The 22,007-nt window shown below is 45.9% G+C and overlaps 1 protein-coding gene across 1 annotated transcript in view; it reads right to left on the bottom strand.

Moving 5' to 3' along the window:
- Positions 1-22,007, bottom strand: part of YTHDC2 (YTH N6-methyladenosine RNA binding protein C2) — a 408,514-nt gene that overhangs the window by 39,179 nt on the left and 347,328 nt on the right. Inside the window, exons 25-26 of the mRNA XM_063964142.1 lie at positions 10,551-10,666; positions 9,126-9,418 (exon numbers count right to left, since the gene is read on the bottom strand). Of these exons, the coding sequence (XP_063820212.1) occupies positions 9,126-9,418; positions 10,551-10,666 (409 nt within the window). The remainder of the gene's footprint in view (positions 1-9,125; positions 9,419-10,550; positions 10,667-22,007) is intronic.

The following is a 22,007-nucleotide window of genomic DNA, read 5'->3' as shown; positions in this document are numbered from 1 at the left end:
CCTCCGGGTGGAGGCCCCACTTCCCCGGGTGCAGGTCGTGTCTGCTGAGGAAGTCTGCTTCCCAGTTGTCTACTCCCGGAATGAAGACCGCTGACAATGCCACGGCGTGTTTTTCCACCCAGAGGAGAATTCTTGACACCTCTGACATTGCTGCTCTGCTTTTCATTCCTCCCTGTCGGTTTAAATACGTTACTGCCGTAACATTGTCCGACTGTACTTGAATGGCTTGATTCTGAAGTAAAGATTAGGCCTGAAGAAGGGCGTTGTAGATTGCCCTGAGTTCCAAGATGTTTATCTGAAGGACAACTTCCCAACTTGACCATCTTCCTTGAAACTACACCCCCTGGGTGATTGCTCCCCAACCTCTGAGGCTTGCGTCTGTGGTTAGCAGAATCCAATTCTGAATCCCGAACCTCCGACCCTCGACGAGGTGAGAAGTCTGTAGCCACCACAGAAGGGAAATTCTGGCTCTTGGCGACATACAGCTCCTCTGGTGCATGTGAAGATGCAATCCGGACCATTTGTCCAACAGATCTAGCTGGAAGGGCCTCGCATGAAACCTTCCGTACTGAAGCGCCTCGTAAAAGGCCACCATTTTCCCCAGAAGGCGAATGCACAGATGCACCGAGATCCGGGGTGGCTTCAGGACAGCCCGAAACATCGACTGGATATCCATAGCCTTCTTCAAGGGAAGGAACACTCTCTGAGACTCTGTGTCCAGTATCTTTCCCATTAAGGAGAGCCTTTGTGTCGGTTCCAGGTGAGATTTTGGTAAGTTCAGAATCCACCCGTGATCAAGGAGTAGTCTGGTTGAGAGGCCAATGCTGTCCAACAACTGCTCCCTGGATGGTGCCTTGGAGAGACCAAATGGCAGGGCCTGGAACTGGTAGTCCCGCAGTGCAAACCGTAGATAAGCCTGATGAGGCAGCCAGATCAGAATTTGAAGGTATACATCATTGATATCCAGAGACACTAGGAATTCCCCCTCCTCCAGACCTGAGATCACTGCTCTCAGAGACTCCATCTTGAATTTGAACACTCGTAAGTACGGGTTTAATGACTTGAGGTTAAAAATCGGTCTTACCGAACCATCCGGTTTCGGTACTACAAACAAGTTGGAATAATTTCCCTTGTTTTGCAGATGAGGTGGAACTGGAACAATGACCTGAGTCTGTACCAGTTTTTGAATGGCGTCCTGTAAGGTTATACTCTGTGAGGTGGGAGCTCCTGAAACTCCAGTCTGTAGCCCTGGGAAATAAGATCTATGACCCAGGGATCCTGGCAAGATGTTGTCCAGATGTGACTGAAAGATTTTAGTTGGCCTCCCACCTGCCAGTCCTCCAGGAATCGCGGTCCACCGTCATGCTGAAGGCTTTGAGGAAGCAGAGCTTGAGCTCTGTTCCTGTGAACCGGCAGTTGCTGTTTTTTGTGGTTTACCTCTAGCGCCTCTAGTGGCTGTAGTAAAACCTCTGGTTTTGCCCTTAAACTTGGCAGTCCGAAAGGACTGTAGGTTAGGTCCTGAGTAGGCCTTCCTGGCTGGGGGAGCTGCAGAAGGAAGATACGTGGACTTACCCGCAGTAGCTTTGGAGATCCATTTGTCTAGTTCATCTCCAAATAAGGCCCCTTCTGTGAATGGTAGACCATCCACGCCTTTCCTGGAGTCCGCGTCAGCAGTCCACTGGCGTAGCCATAAGCCTCTGCATGCTGACACTGCCATAGCAGTGGTGCGTGTATTAAGCAATCCTATTTCTTTTATGGCTTCCGCCATAAAATTCGCAGAGTCCTGTATATGCTGCAGGAGTAAAATAATCTCCTCCTGAGGCAAGGTACCTAACCCCTCAATTAGGTTACCAGACCATTTGGCGATGGCCTTAGTAATCCACCCACATGCTATAGTGGGTCTCTGGGCCACCCCAGCAGCTGTATACAAAGATTTGAGTGTATTCTCAATTCTACGATCAGCCATGTCTTTTAGGGAAGCCGCACCAGGGACAGGAAGTACAATTTTCCGTGACATCCTGGATACTGATGCATCCACTATCGGTGGATTTTCCCATTTTTTCCTATCCTCAGGACGAAAAGGAAAAAAAGATATCAACCTTTTAGGAATCTGAAATTTCCTATCAGGACACGGTTCTTCAAACAGGGTATTTAGGGGGTAATTCCGAGTTGATCGTAGCTGTGCTAAATTTAGCACAGCTACGATCATGAACTCAATGTGGTCCGCCCCGCATGTCAGTGCCGGACCCCCTCCCCGCAGAAGTGCAAAAGCATCGCACAGCGGCGATACCTTTGCACTTCAAGAGTAGCTCCCGACCAGCTCAGCTTTAGTGTGCTGGCCGGGAGCTACTCATCGCTCCCCGGCCCGCAGCGGCTGCGTGTGATGTCACGCAGCCGCTGCAGGCCACTCCCAGCACGGTCAGGCCAAGCTTGCATTGGCCAGACCGCGCCCACGAAACAATGGCCAAACGCCGCCGTTTCGCCCCTCCCTTCCATCGACCGCCTCTGCCTGTCAATCAGGCAGAGGCAATCGTAGCGCAGCGACGGGCGGCCATGCGCCGGCGCCGCGCAGTTCTGACCCGATCGCTGCGCTGCGAAAAACTACAGTGTGCGATCGGGTCAGAATGACCCCCTTAGTTCCTTTGACACAGGGAAAGTGTCTGAGGTTTTCTTTTTTATATTAAAATAAGACTCCTCAGTCTCCTTTGTTACCTTATCAGGGATATGCAGAACGTCTCTGATAGCTTCTATGAGACAGCCTCTATTCCCTGTGACAGAGTAGCCTCCCCCACCTCCATGTCTGACCCGTCATCCTCTGAGTCAGACTTCAGGAAATGAGCCAAAGGAAGTTTTTGCGGAAAAATGGCAGGGGACTGAGATGCTGGTTTGGGTACTGAGTCTCTGTTCATAAACTCAGTCATTGATTGTCTTAAGTATTGCGTCTCTTTGTCATTGCGGGACAATTTAGAAGAGATATTGGAAATCATTCCCCTAATGGTATCCAGCCCCTCTAGGCTGGGGGAGTACACTGCACTGAGTACACTGCAGTGAACCCCCTGCAGAAGAGGAACACTGTGCCTTACATAAATTAGTGAGGTATTAGCCGCGCTTGTGTATATGTATATATAGCAGCTCCCTTTATATTAATCACCAAAAATAAAACAAGAAAGATGGAGCGCTTAATTAATATGTATAATGAACGCACATACCTGCAAATAAAATGGTTAGTAATAAATGTTTAAGCTCTTTTTTGAAAAGGTGGTGGGGCAGAGGTGATTGATATTGTTTCTCAATCAGTCAAAATTGCCGGACAGTTCTTTCAACGGGTAATGCTATCCCTGCTATCCCTAATACCTTTTTTGTGGCTTGTAGCTTGTTGCTACGGCGTGCATCGGCATACGCCGTGGGTAGCTTTTGTCCCGTCTCTCCCGCTGTATCGGCTACTTCACCTCCGTAGTCCTCTTGCGGCGTGACAAGTGTCTCAGCATATCAGTGTTTGCGTTCACTGATTAATGTCCTCTGTTCCTGCACCTCAATGTCCAACGCGTTTCGGGTCAAAGAACCCTTTAACTAGGATGTCATTTGTTGATTTAACTTCCTTTATATACTATAAAAACTTTATTAGGATTTGATTAAAAACAGGAAATGTCCCAAAAGGAAGTTGTTGATAAAAAGCGGTAACCATGTGCCCCTATGTTATCAATAGGGTAAAAATAATTTTTACCTTAAAATTACAGGTATGGCGTTCAAATAATAAGTGTGAATAAATTATAATGAATTAATCGTCTAATAAAAAAGCATTTATGTCTATTTCCACATTTAGTCCTTCTGGTTGTAAAGTCTTCATGAGATAAATCCACTTGGTTTCTTTTTTTCTTAATTCGAGGGATATGTCTCCTCCTCTCCAGTTTTTAAATATTTTTTGTATTCCTATAAATTTTAGACTTGAAGGATCACTATTATGGCAGTCTTTGTAATGTTTAGAGACACTATGTGTTTCCAGTCCTTTACTTATATTGTATATATGTTCAGAAATACGTATGCGAAGCTTTCTCTTAGTTTGTCCGATGTATTGGAATCCACAGGGACAATAGAGGAGATAAATGACCTCTTCTGAATCACATGTTATTCTTTCTTTAATAATATATGTCTTTTTGGTTATATTCGACATAAAATCAGAAATGGGTCTTGTAGATTTGTTGCCAGTGATTTTACATGGACGGCAACATAAACAATGGAAATTTCCTTTATTTTCTTCTTGATGTGTTCTTTGTATTTGCGTATGACTTTTTACTAGATTCTGTTTAAGATTTTTTGCTTTTTTGTATACTATTTGTGGTTTTTCCCTTATATAAGGCCTCAACTGTTTGTCTAGCTGCAGAATGTGCCAATGTTTCTGCAATATCGCTTCAAATTGTAAATGTTGACTGTTGAATTGTGTTATGAAAACTGTTTTGTTTTCTGTAATGCTTGTTTTTTGTTTATATTGATACAGTTGTTTCCTGTCCGTCTTTGCAACCTTTTCTATTTCAATATTGAGATATTCTTCTTTATATCCTTTTTCCATGAATTTTTTCTTCATAGTTTGACATTGTTGATGATAAATTTCTGGATGTGTGCAGTTTCTTCGAAGTCTTCTGAATTGCCCATTCGGTATGTTTTTCAACCAATTGTTGTGATGGTTGCTCGTTCGACTGAGTGTATTGTTGCCACTACATTCTTTTGTGTGGTTTCTTGTGCATATTTGGTTTTCTTGGATAAAAATCTCCAGATCCAAATATGTCACCATCTCTTTGCTAACCGTGGTTGTAAATTCTAATCCATATTCGTTATTCTCCATATATTGGATGAATTCTGTCAGAATATGCTCTGGTCCACTCCATATGAATATCAGATCGTCTATATATCTCTTCCAAATGACAATGAATTCCTTGAAGGGATTGTTCTCCCAAATGGTTTCCTCCTCCCACTTCGCCACGAATAAATTTGCGTAGCTGGGTGCGAAGGAGGAACCCATCGCTGTCCCTTTCTTCTGGTTATAGAACACTCCTTGGTTCCAGAAATAATTCTTACTATATCCTATGCACCAGTGATGTTCGGTCACTGTATACATGCATAGCTCATGATATAGGAAGTGATGCCAGTAGATTCTTTTTATCTAAGAACACAGAATTGACAAATTCCCAAATAAACTTCATCATAAGTTGTATACAATTCATATTAAGTAAGAATTATTTCTGGAACCAAGGAGTGTTCTATAACCAGAAGAAAGGGACAGCGATGGGTTCCTCCTTCGCACCCAGCTACGCAAATTTATTCGTGGCGAAGTGGGAGGAGGAAACCATTTGGGAGAACAATCCCTTCAAGGAATTCATTGTCATTTGGAAGAGATATATAGATGATCTGATATTCATATGGAGTGGACCAGAGCATATTCTGACAGAATTCATCCAATATATGGAGAATAACGAATATGGATTAGAATTTACAACCACGGTTAGCAAAGAGATGGTGACATATTTGGATCTGGAGATTTTTATCCAAGAAAACCAAATATGCACAAGAAACCACACAAAAGAATGTAGTGGCAACAATACACTCAGTCGAACGAGCAACCATCACAACAATTGGTTGAAAAACATACCGAATGGGCAATTCAGAAGACTTCGAAGAAACTGCACACATCCAGAAATTTATCATCAACAATGTCAAACTATGAAGAAAAAATTCATGGAAAAAGGATATAAAGAAGAATATCTCAATATTGAAATAGAAAAGGTTGCAAAGATGGACAGGAAACAACTATCAATATAAACAAAAAACAAGCACTACAGAAAACAAAACAGTTTTCATAACACAATTCAACAGTCAACATTTACAATTTGAAGCGATATTGCAGAAACATTGGCACATTCTGCAGCTAGACAAACAGTTGAGGCCTTATATAAGGGAAAAACAACAAATAGTATACAAAAAAGCAAAAAATCTTAAACAGAATCTAGTAAAAAGTCATACGCAAATACAAAGAACACATCAAGAAGAAAATAAAGGAAATTTCCATTGTTTATGTTGCCGTCCATGTAAAATCACTGGCAACAAATCTACAAGACCCATTTCTGATTTTATGTCGAATATAACCAAAAAGACATACATTATTAAAGAAAGAATAACATGTGATTCAGAAGAGGTCATTTATCTCCTCTATTGTCCCTGTGGATTCCAATACATCGGACAAACTAAGAGAAAGCTTCGCATACGTATTTCTGAACATATATACAATATAAGTAAAGGACTGGAAACACATAGTGTCTCTAAACATTACAAAGACTGCCATAATAGTGATCCTTCAAGTCTAAAATTTATAGGAATACAAAAAATATTTAAAAACTGGAGAGGAGGAGACATATCCCTCGAATTAAGAAAAAAAGAAACCAAGTGGATTTATCTCATGAAGACTTTACAACCAGAAGGACTAAATGTGGAAATAGACATAAATGCTTTTTTATTAGACGATTAATTCATTATAATTTATTCACACTTATTATTTGAACGCCATACCTGTAATTTTAAGGTAAAAATTATTTTTACCCTATTGATAACATAGGGGCACATGGTTACCGCTTTTTATCAACAACTTCCTTTTGGGACATTTCCTGTTTTTAATCAAATCCTAATAAAGTTTTTATAGTATATAAAGGAAGTTAAATCAACAAATGACATCCTAGTTAAAGGGTTCTTTGACCAGAAACGCGTTGGACATTGAGGTGCAGGAACAGAGGACATTAATCAGTGAACGCAAACACTGATATGCTGAGACGCTTGTCACGCCGCAAGAGGACTACGGAGGTGAAGTAGCCGATACAGCGGGAGAGACGGGACAAAAGCTACCCACGGCGTATGCCGATGCACGCCGTAGCAACAAGCTACAAGCCACAAAAAAGGTATTAGGGATAGCAGGGATAGCATTACCCGTTGAAAGAACTGTCCGGCAATTTTGACTGATTGAGAAACAATATCAATCACCTCTGCCCCACCACCTTTTCAAAAAAGAGCTTAAACATTTATTACTGTGCCTTACATGAAACACACTCTTTGTCTGACATACTGTGATAGTGACAGCACACACACACACACACACACACACAGGAAAATTAAATGCACAATTAACCCACAAAGAGCCCTTCAAGAGAGACACAGAGATAGCCTCGAGCCAGCACATAGTGCCCTTACTGCTAATGCCAAGCTTAGCCGGGTCGCAGACTAAGTACCCAGATTGGGGACTTAGGGCCTAATTCTGAGTTGATCACAGCAGCAAATTTGTTAGCAGTTGGGCAAAACCATGTGCAATGCAGGGGGGACAGATATAACATGTGCAGAGAGAGTTAGGTTTGGGTGGTGTGTATTCAAACTGAAATCTAAATTGCAGTGTAAAAATAAAGCAGCCAGTATTTGCCCTGCACAGAAACAATATAACCCACCCAAATCTAACTCTCTCTGAAAATGTTATATCTGCCCCCCCTGCAGTGCACATGGTTTTGCCCAATTGCTAACAAACTTGCTGGTGCGATCAACTCAGAATTACCCACTTAGCACATTAGTAAGCGCTCCCCCCCTGCTATGACCCCATGGTACCGCTGAAATAATCTGGAGTCTCTCCGGAGGAGCTGCGCATCCCTGTCAGTCAGCGTCTCAGTCCACTGCAGAGGGAAAATGGAGCTGGTGAGCTGCTGGATCTAATCATAGTGAAGCCCCGCCCCGTCAATGGCGCGCGGTCTTCACGCTTTTTTATACTGGCTGAGGTCATTTTTAGTGCTTAAAATGGAGTCAGTCACCTTTTAAGTCTGTAATGCCAGTCTGGGTACTGTGTACACCCGTAGTGTACTTAGATTCAGTTCGCTCCCTCAGAAGCGGTGCGTCCGCTCTGTGTACTGAGTCTGGAGACTCCGCCACTGTAGAAGCCATGCGTCTCTGTACCCTCATGCCGCCATAAAGGCCGGCGACTCGCTAACTGGGACGCCGGCTTAGTACTCACCACTCTTCTATCTTCTGGCTCTGTTAGGGGTGGCGGCGTGCTGCGGGAATGTACGCTTGCCGTGGTGGGGCGTGTGAATAGTTCCCTCAGGAGCTAGTGTCCTGTCAGCGGGAAATGGGACCACTACCCCTTCAAGAGGTTGGGCCATTCCATCTTCCCCTAAGTCCCACGAAGCAGGGAGGCTGTGCCATCCAGTCCTACCTGAAAATAACAAACAGCTAAAATAAATGCAGAAAACACTTCATGAGCTTCCATGCGACGCGACGGGTTCCTCCAGGAACATTTTCTAACGTGAGTCTGGTAGGAGGGGCATAGAGGGAGGAGCCAGCGCACACTATCAAATTCTTAAAGTGCCCAAGGCTCCTATTGGGCCAGTCTATACCCCATGGTACTAAATGAATTCCCAGTATCCTCAAAACGTAAGAGAAATACATATTGGCCTGAGATAGTTCTAGTGTGTACCCACTGCTTTCTGTGTCTACTACCTCTGGAAGTAGAGAAAGGGCCCTTAGGAGCCACACCTTGTCCTAGCGGGCAATGTCAATGGCAATTTATCTCATGTCGTCTACTGATGTAGTTATGTTTAGTTACCCTGTACTTGTCCTATATTGTCTTCAACTGTAAGTCACTGTTTTCTTGATTATGTGCATATGTACTCTGTAATTGGGCGCTGCGGAACCCTTGTGGCGCCATATAAATAAAGGATAATAATAATAATAACAACAACAACACTGGGATTTTCTGGATCCTTTCTTAGACTGCTACAAAAATTTCCCTCCTCTGACCTCTGCCTTGCTCAGCTGAATGGACAGAAAAAGACAAGGAATGGAAGCAGCAGTCATCACTGCCAGAGGTGTTTATTTTTTCAGCTGAACAAGGACAAACCCATATACCAGGACTACCATGGAGCGTGAGAAAGAAATGTGTCTATAATGCCTGTAAAACATATGTAAATGAGGACCACTGTTTCTATTGACACCATACCCTCTATTGTCGGTGTTAGGGTAGAGTTTTTCGGAACACTACTTGTTCCATGTTATGCATTTACCACATATAAACTTCCTTAGAAGATATAGCAGAGACCAAACAGTACCTGTCTAAACTGCAGAACTCATCTGAGAAGTCTGCCTCTGCTGAACTCTTGCGACTATTATTTGTCCTCCAGGAAGAGGACATTGGAAGTTCTTCGGAAGACATTGGTCTTGGTCTTTGCCCAATTCCAGAAGGCTGCTGTAAACCTGCAGACTGCTCTTCAGTGCTCAAAACAGCTATGACTGCCCGGATGGTGGCCTCATCCACCTGTGACCAAGGCTTGGAGGGGGCCTTCATTCTCCGCAGGAACAGGCTGTGCCACTTCTGCCTCAGTTGTAGCAAGAGACCAGCAGCCTATAACAGGAGGCACAAATGAAGCGTCCAAACAATGTGTAAACCCATGTTAAAATATATATGTGTGTACGCCTACGTTTCCCCAGTATGTGTGTGTGCCTGAACACTGAGTTCTGAGGTAATTAGTCAGTACCTAATTCATTGTTCTTTTTTTTACCATCACCAGGCCCCCTATCACCCCATGCCATGGACTGCAGACATCTGCTTTCCCTGCTGCCCATGGCATTGGAGGGCATCATCTTCTGTATGCTTAAATGTCCCATCAGTCCCAGCACAGGGAGCCATAGACAGGGGGAAGGTGCGTGAGTGTTTAAATTCTAGGGAGAGTTGGGGGTACATAGGCCCTAATTCCGAGTTGATCGTTCGCTAGCTGCTTATAGCAGCAGTGCAAATGCTAAGCCGCCGCCCTCTGGGAGTGTAACTTAGCAGAAGTGCGACGGAAAGGATCGCAGCGCGGCTACAAAAAAAGACTGTGCAGTTTCTGAGTAGCTCCAGACCTACTCCTAGCTAGCGATCACTTCAGTCTGTTTAGTTCCTGTTTTGACATCACAAACACGCCCTGCGTTCGCCCAGCCACGCCTACGTTTCCCCAGCCACTCCTGCGTTTTTATCTGGCACGCCTGCGTTTTTACACACACTCCCCGAAAACGGTCAGTTACCACCTAGAAACACCCACTTCCTGTCAATCACTCTGCGGCCAGCAGTGCGACTGAAAAGCGTCGCTAGACCTTGTGTAAAACTGCATCGGCTTTTGTGAAAGTACGTCGCGCGTGCGCAGTGCACACCATACGCAGAAGTGCCGCTGATCGCTGCGCTGCGAATGGCAGCTAGCGATCAATTCAGAATGAGGGCCATAATCCCTTCACACATATAATGCATTGGTGAGCAAGACAGAAATGTGTCAGTAAAGCACTTGCATTCTTAAAGCACACATGTGAAAAAACTCTGCTAAAGATGCTACATGTCAAGCCTCCCTTACATAGAATGACTGAGAATAGAGCTGACTGGATCAGGATGTATAATATGAAAAACAGTATCTCCAGTTGGGTTTGCAAGGTGACAAGACAGTAATTCTAACATTAAACATAAGGTGTCAGCGTATGCAAATAAATGTGAATTCTGCTATTATTACCTCAGGGTCAAGCTTAAAATGTAACCACTCATCCAACTTTAGTGTTGCCATCATGGCTGCAGTCCGGTCCTCCATCTCACTGTCGCTGCTGTCATTGGGAACACCATCCAGTGCTACTGCAATATACAGCGTGATACAAGTAATTTCTTACCAGAATGATAGAGATATCCACAAGCAGTAGAATCACAGTAATAGATAGATGACATTACACCAAATAGGACAGGTCAGGAAACGCTGAGGTCTGTGTGTCAGTGTGTGCACTCCTCGCACACTGTTCTGATGCGTACAGTCAGCTTAAGGGGTATATGCAATTGCGGTCGAATTCCCGAAAATGTCGAAAAACGGGACATTTTCGCCAAAAAAAAAAATCGACAATGCAATTCAGTACTTTTCGTCAAAAAAACGGACTTTCAAAATTCGACTTTTTTAAATTCGACATTTGACAAATTCGACATTTCTGCAATGGTACAAATGCGGCATTTCGACAAAAGTATATTCAATTGAAGTTTGTAAATTCGACAACAGTGCTTTTAGACAGTAAATTCGTCATTTTCAATCCACCTCACTTTGCTGGCGGAATCGAATAAAAAAATGTTAAAAACATGTTTTTTTTGTGTTTTTTTTTTTATTGGTAAAAGCATATCTATTTATATTAGAAGGGATTAGGTATTTGGTTTGTCTATTTAGGAGGCACAAGTATTATTTATATATTTTTAAAAAATAAGAATTTACTCACCGGTAATTCTATTTCTCGTAGTACGTAGTGGATGCTGGGTACTCCGTAAGGACCATGGGGAATAGACGGGCTCCGCAGGAGACTGGGCACTCTTAAAAGAAAGATTAGGTACTATATCTGGTGTGCACTGGCTCCTCCCTCTATGCCCCTTCTCCAGACCTCAGTTAGGGAAACTGTGCCCGGAAGAGCTGACATTACTAGGAAAGGATTTGGAATCCAGGGTAAGATTCATACCAGCCACACCTATCACACTGTAAAACTTGTGATAACTATACCCAGTTAACAGTATGAACAACAACTGAGCCTCAGTCAACAGATGGCTCATAACAATAACCCTTTAGTTAAGCAATAACTATATACATGTATTGCAGAGAGTCCGCACTTTGGGACGGGCTCCCAGCATCCACTACGGACTACAAGAAATAGAATTACCGGTGAGTAAATTCTTATTTTCTATGACGTCCTAGTGGATGCTGGGTACTCCGTAAGGACCATGGGGATTATACCAAAGCTCCCAAACGGGCGGGAGAGTGCGGATGACTCTGCAGCACCGAATGAGCAAACTCAAGGTCCTACTCAGCCAGGGTATAAAACTTGTAGAATTTTGCAAAAGTGTTTGAACCCGACCAAGTAGCAGCTCGGCAAAGTTGTAAAGCCGAGACCCCTCGGGCAGCCGCCCAAGAAGAGCCCACCGTCCTCATGGAATGGGCTTTCACTGATTTAGGATGCGGCAGTCCAGCCGCAGAATGCGCAAGCTGAATCGTGCTACAGATCCAGCGAGCAATAGTCTGCTTTGAAGCAGGAGTACCCAGCTTGTTGGGTGCATGCAGGATAAATAGCAAGTCAGTTTTTCTGACTCTAGCCGTCCTGGAAAGGTAGATTTTCAGGGCCCGGACTACGTCCAGCAACTTGGAATCCTCCAAGTCCCGAGTAGCCGCAGGCACCACAATAGGTTGGTTCAAATGAAACGCTGACACCACCTTTGGGAGAAATTGTGGACGAGTCCTCAATTCTGCCCTGTCCGTATGGAAAATCAGATATGGGCTTTTACATGACAAAGCCGCCAATTCTGACACACGCCTAGCTGAGGCCAAGGCCAACAGCATGACTACCTTCCACGTGAGATACTTCAACTCCACGGTCTTAAGTGGCTCAAACCAATGTGATTTCAGGAAATCCAACACAACGTTGAGATCCCAAGGTGCCACTGGAGGCACAAAAGGGGGATGAATATGCAGCACTCCCTTAACAAACGTCTGAACTTCAGGCAGTGAAGCCAGTTCTTTTTGAAAGAAAATAGACAGGGCCGAAATCTGGACTTTAATGGATCCCAATTTTAGGCCCATAGTCACTCCTGACTGTAGGAAGTGCAGAAATCGACCCAGCTGGAATTCCTCTGTTGGGGCCTTCCTGGATTCACACCAAGCAACATATTTTCGCCATATGCGGTGATAATGTTTTGCTGTCACATCCTTCCTAGCTTTTATCAGCGTAGGAATCACTTCATCTGGAATGCCCTTTTCCGTTAGGATCCGGCGTTCAACCGCCATGCCGTCAAACGCAGCCGCGGTAAGTCTTGGAACAGACAGGGCCCCTGCTGCAGCAGGTCCTGTCGGAGCGGCAGAGGCCATGGGTCCTCTGAGATCACTTCTTGTAGTTCTGGGTGCCAAGTTCTTCTTGGCCAATCCGGAACGATGAGTATAGTTCTTACTCCTCTCTTTCTTATTATCCTCAGTACCTTGGGTATGAGAGGAAGAGGAGGGAACACATAAACCGACTGGTACACCCACGGTGTCACCAGGGCGTCCACAGCTATCGCCTGAGGGTCCCTTGACCTGGCGCAATATCTTTTTAGCTTTTTGTTGAGGCGGGACGCCATCATGTCTACCTGTGGCCGTTCCCAACGATTTACAATCAGCGTGAAGACTTCTGGATGAAGTCCCCACTCTCCCGGGTGGAGGTCGTGCCTGCTGAGGAAGTCTGCTTCCCAGTTGTCCACTCCCGGAAAGAACACTGCTGACAGTGCTAGCACGTGATTCTCCGCCCATCGAAGAATCCTTGTGGCTTCTGCCATTGCCATCCTGCTTCTTGTGCCGCCCTGGAGGTTTACATGGGCGACCGCGGTGATGTTGTCTGACTGAATCAGCACCGGTTGGTTTTGAAGCAGGGGTTCTGCTTGACTCAGGGCGTTGTAAATGGCCCTTAGTTCCAGAATATTTATGTGAAGGGAAGTCTCCTGACTTGACCACTGTCCTTGGAAGTTCCTTCCCTGAGTGACTGCCCCCCAACCTCGGAGGCTTGCATCCGTGGTCACCAGGACCCAGTCCTGTATGCCGAATCTGCGGCCCTCGAGAAGATGAGCACTCTGCAGCCACCACAGCAGAGACACCCTGGCCCTCGGGGGCAGGGTGATCAGCCGATGCATCTGAAGATGCGATCCGGACCACTTGTCTAACAGATCCCACTGAAAGATCCTTGCATGGAACCTGCCGAAGGGAATTGCTTCGTAAGAAGCTACCATCTTTCCCAGGACTCGCGTGCAGTGATGCACCGACACCTGTTTTGGTTTCAGGAAGTCCCTGACCAGAGATGACAATTCCTGGGCCTTCTCCACCAGGAGAAACACCTTCTTCTGTTCTGTGTCCAGAATCATGCCCAAGAACAGCAGACGCGTCGCAGGAATCAGCTGCGACTTTGGGATATTCAGAATCCAGCCGTGCTGTTGCAGCACTTCCCGAGATAGTGTTACGTTGACTAACAACTGCTCCTTGGACCTCGCTTTTATAAGGAGATCGTCCAAGTACGGGATAATTATAACTCCCTTCTTCCGAAGGAGTATCATCATTTCGGCCATTACCTTGGTAAATACCCTCGGTGCCGTGGACAGACCAAACGGCAACGTCTGGAATTGGTAATGACAGTCCTCAATTCCAGTACGTTGATGTGTAGACAAGCCTCCTGGCTTGACCATAGTCCCTGAAAATTTCTTCCTCGTGTGACAGCTCCCCATCCTTGGAGGCTCGCGTCTGTGGTCAGCAGAACCCAGTCTTGAATGCCGAACCTGCGACCCTCGAGAAGGTGAGCACTCTGCAGCCACCACAGGAGAGACACCATGGCCCTGGGGGACAGGCTTATTTTCTGATGTATTTGTAGATGGGACCCTGACCACTTGTCCAGAAGGTCCCACTGAAATGTCCTCGCATGGAACCTGCCGAAGGGGATGGGCTCGTAGGTCGCCACCATTTTTCCTAGTACTCGAGTGCATTGATGGACTGACACTCTTTTCGGTTTTAACAGGTCTCTGACCATGCTCTGGAGTTCCTGGGCTTTTTCCATCGGGAGAAAAACCCTCTTTAGTTCCGTGTCCAGAATCATGCCTAAGAAAGATAGCTGAGGCGTTGGAACCAACTGTGACTTTTTTTTTTTTAAATTCAATAATCTTTTATTGATTTTCCTTTTTCTTACAAACAAAGACATACCGACCAAACAAAAAAAAAAAAGGAACATAATGGCAGGTATAGAGAACCGTGCAGCATATAATCAAAGGTATGGGCAGGGAATTGACACAGAATATAGAAACAGGACACACCATCTATTGTAGGTCAGGATATGCAATACACCTCAAATAGAACAATTGGAAAAAACAAGATTTTACTTACCGGTAAATCTATTTCTCGTAGTCCGTAGAGGATGCTGGGGACTCCGTAAGGACCATGGGGATAGATGGGTTCCGCAGGAGACATGGGCACTTTAAGAAAGTATTTAGTTCCTGGTGTGCACTGGCTCCTCCCTCTATGCCCCTCCTCCAGACCTCAGTTAGAGAAACTGTGCCCAGAGGAGATGGACAGTACAAGGAAAGGATTTTGTTAATCCAAGGGCAAGATTCATACCAGCCACACCAATCACACCGTATAATTTGTGATAACTACCCAGTTAACAGTATGAAAACAGCATATCATCAGTGCAAGACCGATGCAACTATAACGCAACCCTTATTGAAGCAATAACTATATACAAGTATTGCAGAAGAAGTCCGCACTTGGGACGGGCGCCCAGCATCCTCTACGGACTACGAGAAATAGATTTACCGGTAAGTAAAATCTTATTTTCTCTAACGTCCTAGAGGATGCTGGGGACTCCGTAAAGACCATGGGGATTATACCAAAGCTCCCAAACGGGAGGGAGAGTGTGGATGACTCTGCAGCACCGATTGAGCAAACATGAGATCCTCCTCAGCCAGGGTATCAAACCTATAGAATTTTGCAAAAGTGTTTGAACCCGAGCAAATAGCAGCTCGACACAGCTGTAGTGCCGAGACCCCCCGGGCAGCCGCCCAAGAAGAGCCCACCTTCCTAGTGGAATGGGCCTTGACCGATTTTGGTAACGGCAATCCAGCCATAGAATGCGCTTGCTGAATCGTGTTACAAATCCAGCGAGCAATAGTTTGCTTTGAAGCAGGGGCACCAATCTTGTTGGATGCATACAGGACAAACAGCGCTTCAGTTTTCCTGACTCTAGCCGTTCTGGCCACGTAAATTTTCAAAGCCCTGACCACATCAAGTAACTCGGAATCCTCCAAGTCACGTGTAGCCACAGGCACCACAATAGGTTGGTTCATATGAAAAGATGAAACCACTTCCGGCAGAAATTGCGAACGGGTCCGCAATTCTGCTCTATCCATATGGAAAACCAGATAGGGGCTTTTATGTGACAAAGCCGCCAATTCGGACACCCGCCTTGCAGATGCCAAGGCCAATAACATGACCACCTTGCACGTGAGATATTTTAACTCCGCCGTTCTAAGTGGTCCAAACCAGTGTGACTTTAGGAAACTTAACACCACGTTAAGATCCCAAGGTGCCACCGGAGGCACAAAAAGAGGCTGAATACTCAGCACTCCTTTTACAAACGTCTGAACTTCTGGTAGAGAAGCCAACTCTTTTTGAAAGAAAATGGATAGGGACGAAATCTGAACCTTAATGGAGCCTAAGTTTTAGGCCCAAATTCACTCCAGTTTGTAGGAAGTGAAGGAAATGGCCCAGATGGAATTCTTCCGTAGGAGCATTGCTGGCCTCACACCAAGAAACATATTTTCGCCAGATACGGTGATAATGTTAAGATGTCACGTCCTTCCTAGCCTTTATCAGCGTAGGAATGACCTCATCCAGAATGCCTTTTTCCGCTAGGATCCGGTGTTCAACCGCCATGCCGTCAAACGCAGCCGCGGTAAGTCTTGGAACAGACATGGGCCCTGTTGCAACAGGTCCTGCCTTAGAGGAAGAGGCCACGGATTTTCTGTAAGCATTTCCTGCAGTTCCGGATACCAGATCCTTCGTGGCCAATCTGGAACAATGTGGATTGTTCTCACTCCTCCTTTTTCTTATTATTCTCAACCGTTGGGTATGAGAGGAAGAGGAGGAAATACATAGACTGACTGGAACACCCACGGTGTCACTAGGGCGTCTACCGCTACTGCCTGAGGGTCTCTTGACCAGGCGCAATAACTCTGCAGCTTTTTGTTGAGGCGGGACGCCATCCTGTCTATCTGTGGCAGTCCCCACCGAACTGCAATCTGTGCGAAGACTTCCTGATGAAGTCTCCACTCTCCAGGACGTATGTCTGGTGAGGAAGTCTGCTTCCCAGTTGTTCACTTCCGGAATGAACACTGTTGACAGTGCTCTCACATGATTCTCCGCCCAGCAAAGAATTCTGGTGGCTTTCGCCATCGCCACTCTGCTCCTTGTGCCGCCTTGGCGGTGTACATGAGCTACTGCGGTGACGTTGTCTGACTGGATCAGAACCGGTTGGTCGCGAAGAAAGGTCTCCGCTTGACTTAGGGCGTTGTATATGGCCCTTAGTTCCAATATGTTGATGTGAAGACAAGTCTCTTGACTTGACCAAAGACCTTGGAAATTTCTTCCCTGTGTGACTGCTCCCCAGCCTCGGAGGCTCGCGTCCGTGGTCACCAGGATCTAGTCCTGAATGCCGAATCTGCGGCCCTCTAGAAGGTGAGCACTCTGCAGCCACCACCGGAGAGATACCCTGGCCCTGGGGAATAGGGTGATCAACTGATGAATCTGTAGATGTGACCCGGACCACTTGTCCAGTAGGTCCCATTGGAAAGTCCTCGCATGGAACCTACTGAAGGGAATGTTTTTCCCAGGACTAGAGTGCAGTGATGCACTGACACCTGTCTTGGATTCAATAGGTCCTTGACCAGAGTCGCCTTCTCTATCTGAAGGTAAATAATTTCTGGTCTGTATCCAGAATCATACCCAAGAAGGGCAGACGAGTTATAGGAACCAACTGTGACCTCGGGAAATTGAGAATCCAGCCGTGTTGCTATGACACCTTCAGCGAAAGTGACACGCTGTTCAACAACTGCTCTTTTGATCTCGCCCTTATTAGGAGATCGTCCAAGTATGGGACAACTGTGACTCCTTGCTTGCGTAGGAGCACCATTATTCCCGCAATTGTCAGGTACGCCTGATGGGGTGGATAAATGGGAACATGAAGGTATGCAGCCTTTATGTTTAGATACACCATCAAATCCCCCCCTTCCAGACTGGCGATGATCGCTCTGGGCGATTCCACTTTAAATTTGAACCTTTTCCCGTATAGGTTCAGAGATTTTATTTTAAAAAAATAGGTCTGACCGAACCGTACGGTTTCGGGACTACAGCCAAGGTTGAGTCATATTGCCTTCCTTGTTGCAGGAGGGGAACCTTGAGCACCACCTGTTGGAGATACAATGTGTGAATTGTATTTATTATCTCCCTTCCTGGGGGAGAAGCCGGTAGGTCCGATAAGGAAAACCGGCGAGGAGGCACCTTTCGAATCCAGCTTGTAACCCTGAGAAACAATTTTTTATTGCCCCGGGAACCACCTGTTAGTGAACTCAGATGTGGCTGAAGAGTCGAAGACGTGCTCCCACTGGGGCGGACTCCCTTAGCGGAGCTCCAGCGTCATGCGTTGGATGTAGTAGAGGCCCGGGAGGACTTATGTTCCTGGGAACTAGCTGTGCCCTGTACCCTTACCTCTGGTAAGAAAGGACGCTCCTCGTACTTTCTTGTTATTCTGCGACCGAAAGGACTGCATTTGATAATGTCGTGCTTTCTTAGGCTGTGAGGGAATATAAGGCAAAAGATCAGAATTACCAGCTGTAGCTGTGGAGACCAGGTCCGAGAGCCCTTCTCCACACAATTCCTCAGCCTTGTAAGGTAAACCCTCCATATGCCTCTTTTAGTCAGCATCACCTGTCCATTGCATGTTCCACAGGACACTTCTAGCAGAAATCGACATAGCGTTGACTCTAGAACCCAGTAGACTAATGTCTCTTTGGGCATGTTTTATATATATATATATATATATATATATATATATACACATACATATACTAGGGTCAATACCATGGTATCCTTATCTAGGGTTTCAATCTCCGCTGATAAGGTATCTGTCCACACTGCTGCAGCGCTATAAACCCATGCCGACACAATCGCCGGTCTGAGTAGTGTACCAGCATGTGTGTAAATGGACTTCAAAGTACTTTTACTGCAAGCTATCTGCAGGATCCCTGAGGATAGCTGTTAAGTCAGCGCTACCTTTTCGGTAAACGTGTCAATGCCTTGTACACCCTAGGGGAAGATTCCCATCAAATCCTGGCTCCATTAGGGAAAGGATACTCCCTGAGAATTCTTTTTGGGAAGCTGCAGCTTCTTGTCTGGAGATTCACGCTCTTTTTCTTCATGAGAGGAGGGAAATTTACCTCAGCTTTCTTCCCCTTAAACATGTGTACACTCGTGTCAGGGACAGATGAGTCATCAGTGATATGCAAAACATCTTTTATTACAATAGTCATATATTGAATACTTTTCTGCCAGTTTTGGCTGTAACTTTGCATTATCGTAGTCGACACTGGAGTCAGACTCTGTGTCGATATCCGTGTCTATTATTTTGGATAGTGGGCGTTTTGAGACTCTGAAGGTCTCTGCGACATAGGGACAGACATGGGTAGATTCCCTGTCTGTTCTCTAATCTTTTGTGCAATAAATTTACCTCAGCACTTAATTTCACATATTCAATCAGGTGTAGGCGTTGTCGATGGAGACACCACTCACACACACATTTGCTCCATCTCCTCCTTAGGAGAGCCTTTTACCGCAGACATGTCGACACACACGTACAGACACACCACACACTCAGGGAATGCTCTTCTGAAGACAGTTCCCCCACAAGGCCCTTTGGAGAGACAGAGAGAGAGTATGCCAGCACACACCCCAGCGCTATATGACCCAGGAAAAAACACAGCAATTTAATGTTTACCCAGTAGCGCTGTTATTATCTGCGCCGAATTATGTGCCCCCCCTCTTCTTTAAAACCCTCTCTTTTACCGTGTTATAAGCAGGGGAGAGTCCGGGGAGCTTCCTCTCAGCGGTGCTGTGGAGAAAAACATGGCGCTGGTGAGTGCTGAGGGAGAAGCCCCGCCCCCTCGACGGCGGGCTTCTGTCCCGCTAAAAGTGTAAAATTGGCGGGGGCTCATGCATACATACAGTGTCCAGCTGTATATATGCTCCTTTTGCCAAATAAGAGGTCTATATTGCTGCCCAGGGCGCCCCCCCCTGCGCCCTGCACCCTTACAGTGACCGGAGTATGTGAGGTGTGTGGGAGCAATGGCGCACAGCTACAGTGCTGTGCGTTACCTCAGTAAAGATCATGAAGTCTTCTGCCGCCTCTGAAGTCTTCTTTACTTCTCATACTCACCCGGCTTCTATCTTCCGGCTCTGCGAGGGGGACGGCGGCGCGGCTCTGGGACCGGACGGCGAGGGTGAGATCCTGCGTACCGATCCCTCTGGAGCTAATGGTGTCCAGTAGCCTAAGAAGCAGGACCTAGCTTCAGAGAGTAGGGCTGCTTCTCTCCCCTCAGTCCCACGATGCAGGAAGTCTGTTGCCAGCAGGCTCCCTGAAAATAAAAAACCTAACAAAATACTTTCTATCAGTAAACTCAGGAGAGCTCACTGAAAAGCACCCAGCTCGTCTGGGCACAGTATCAAACTGAGGTCTGGAGGAGGGGCATAGAGGGAGGAGCCAGTGCACACCAGGAACTAAATTCTTTCTTAAAGTGCCCATGTCTCCTGCGGAGCCCGTCTATCTCCATGGTCCTTACGGAGTCCCCAGCATCCTCTAGGACGTTTGAGAAAAGGCACATGACGTATATAAAAACACAAAAGTAGTGGCACTGTAGATCATAGGTAAACACTCGCATAAGTATATATTATAAGGTACCCAAGATACCTGCCAGGCATATAGACAAAACGTATATCTCTGCAACATTTATCGAAAACAAAACAAAACCCCCCCCAAAACAAACCACCACAGAACCCACCACCCTGTATAACCTAACCCCAACCTAGGTATACTTGGATCCCCATAAGCCCCCCCCCCCCATTAACTACTTGCCCAGTAACCCCCCACCCCGTATAGCCTTCCCCCAACTTAGGTATACTAGGAACCCTAAAACCCCGTCCCTCTCCCAACTACCCTAAGTAGCCAACGCTCCCTCTCCCCTCACCAATGGATATTAAGGCACATGGATAACTGAGGGAGGGCAATATATAATAATGATCTGAGCTAGGTGAAGCCGAGCTCTCCCGCTATTCAAGAACACCATAGATCCTAACACAGTTAACATCAGCTATCGCAGTGATATGCGTACGGCACAAACAGAAATGAACAATAAGTCAGAATAAAAAGAATGAAAAGAAAAAGAAAAAAGAAAAACACAAGATATATAGGGTGACCGAGCATTAGTAAAAAGTGACAGAAGGATAAAAGTACACAAAACCAATAGGAGCAATAAACTAATGACCTAAGATAGGTTAAGTCCGGCCCTCCCACTAAAGAATACAGCGTTCCTCCTATATAGCATACTAAGCAATATATACACTTATACGTAGCAGAAATAGGAGAAAATTCGACCAAATCAAAAAATAAGAATTTACTTACCGATAATTCTATTTCTCGTAGTCCGTAGTGGATGCTGGGAACTCCGTAAGGACCATGGGGAATAGCGGCTCCGCAGGAGACTGGGCACAAAAGTAAAGCTTTAGGACTACCTGGTGTGCACTGGCTCCTCCCCCTATGACCCTCCTCCAAGCCTCAGTTAGGATACTGTGCCCGGACGAGCGTACACAATAAGGAAGGATTTTGAATCCCGGGTAAGACTCATACCAGCCACACCAATCACACCGTATAACTTGTGATCTGAACCCAGTTAACAGTATGATAACAGAGGAGCCTCTAGAAAAGATGGCTCACTACAAAAATAACCCGATTTAGTTAACAATAACTTTGTACAAGTATTGCAGACAATCCGCACTTGGGATGGGCGCCCAGCATCCACTACGGACTACGAGAAATAGAATTATCGGTAAGTAAATTCTTATTTTCTCTGACGTCCTAGTGGATGCTGGGAACTCCGTAAGGACCATGGGGATTATACCAAAGCTCCCAAACGGGCGGGAGAGTGCGGATGACTCTGCAGCACCGAATGAGAGAACTCCAGGTCCTCCTCAGCCAGGGTATCAAATTTGTAGAATTTAGCAAACGTGTTTGCCCCTGACCAAGTAGCTGCTCGGCAAAGGTGTAAAGCCGAGACCACTCGGGCAGCTGCCCAAGATGAGCCCACTTTCCGTGTGGAATGGGCTTTTACAGATTTTGGCTGT

The sequence above is a fragment of the Pseudophryne corroboree genome, chromosome 1 (genome assembly GCF_028390025.1).
Source record: "Pseudophryne corroboree isolate aPseCor3 chromosome 1, aPseCor3.hap2, whole genome shotgun sequence".
NCBI classification, from domain to species: Eukaryota; Metazoa; Chordata; class Amphibia; order Anura; family Myobatrachidae; genus Pseudophryne; species Pseudophryne corroboree.
Note: the sequence above shows the minus strand (reverse complement) of the source record. Positions and strands in the feature narration are given on the sequence as shown.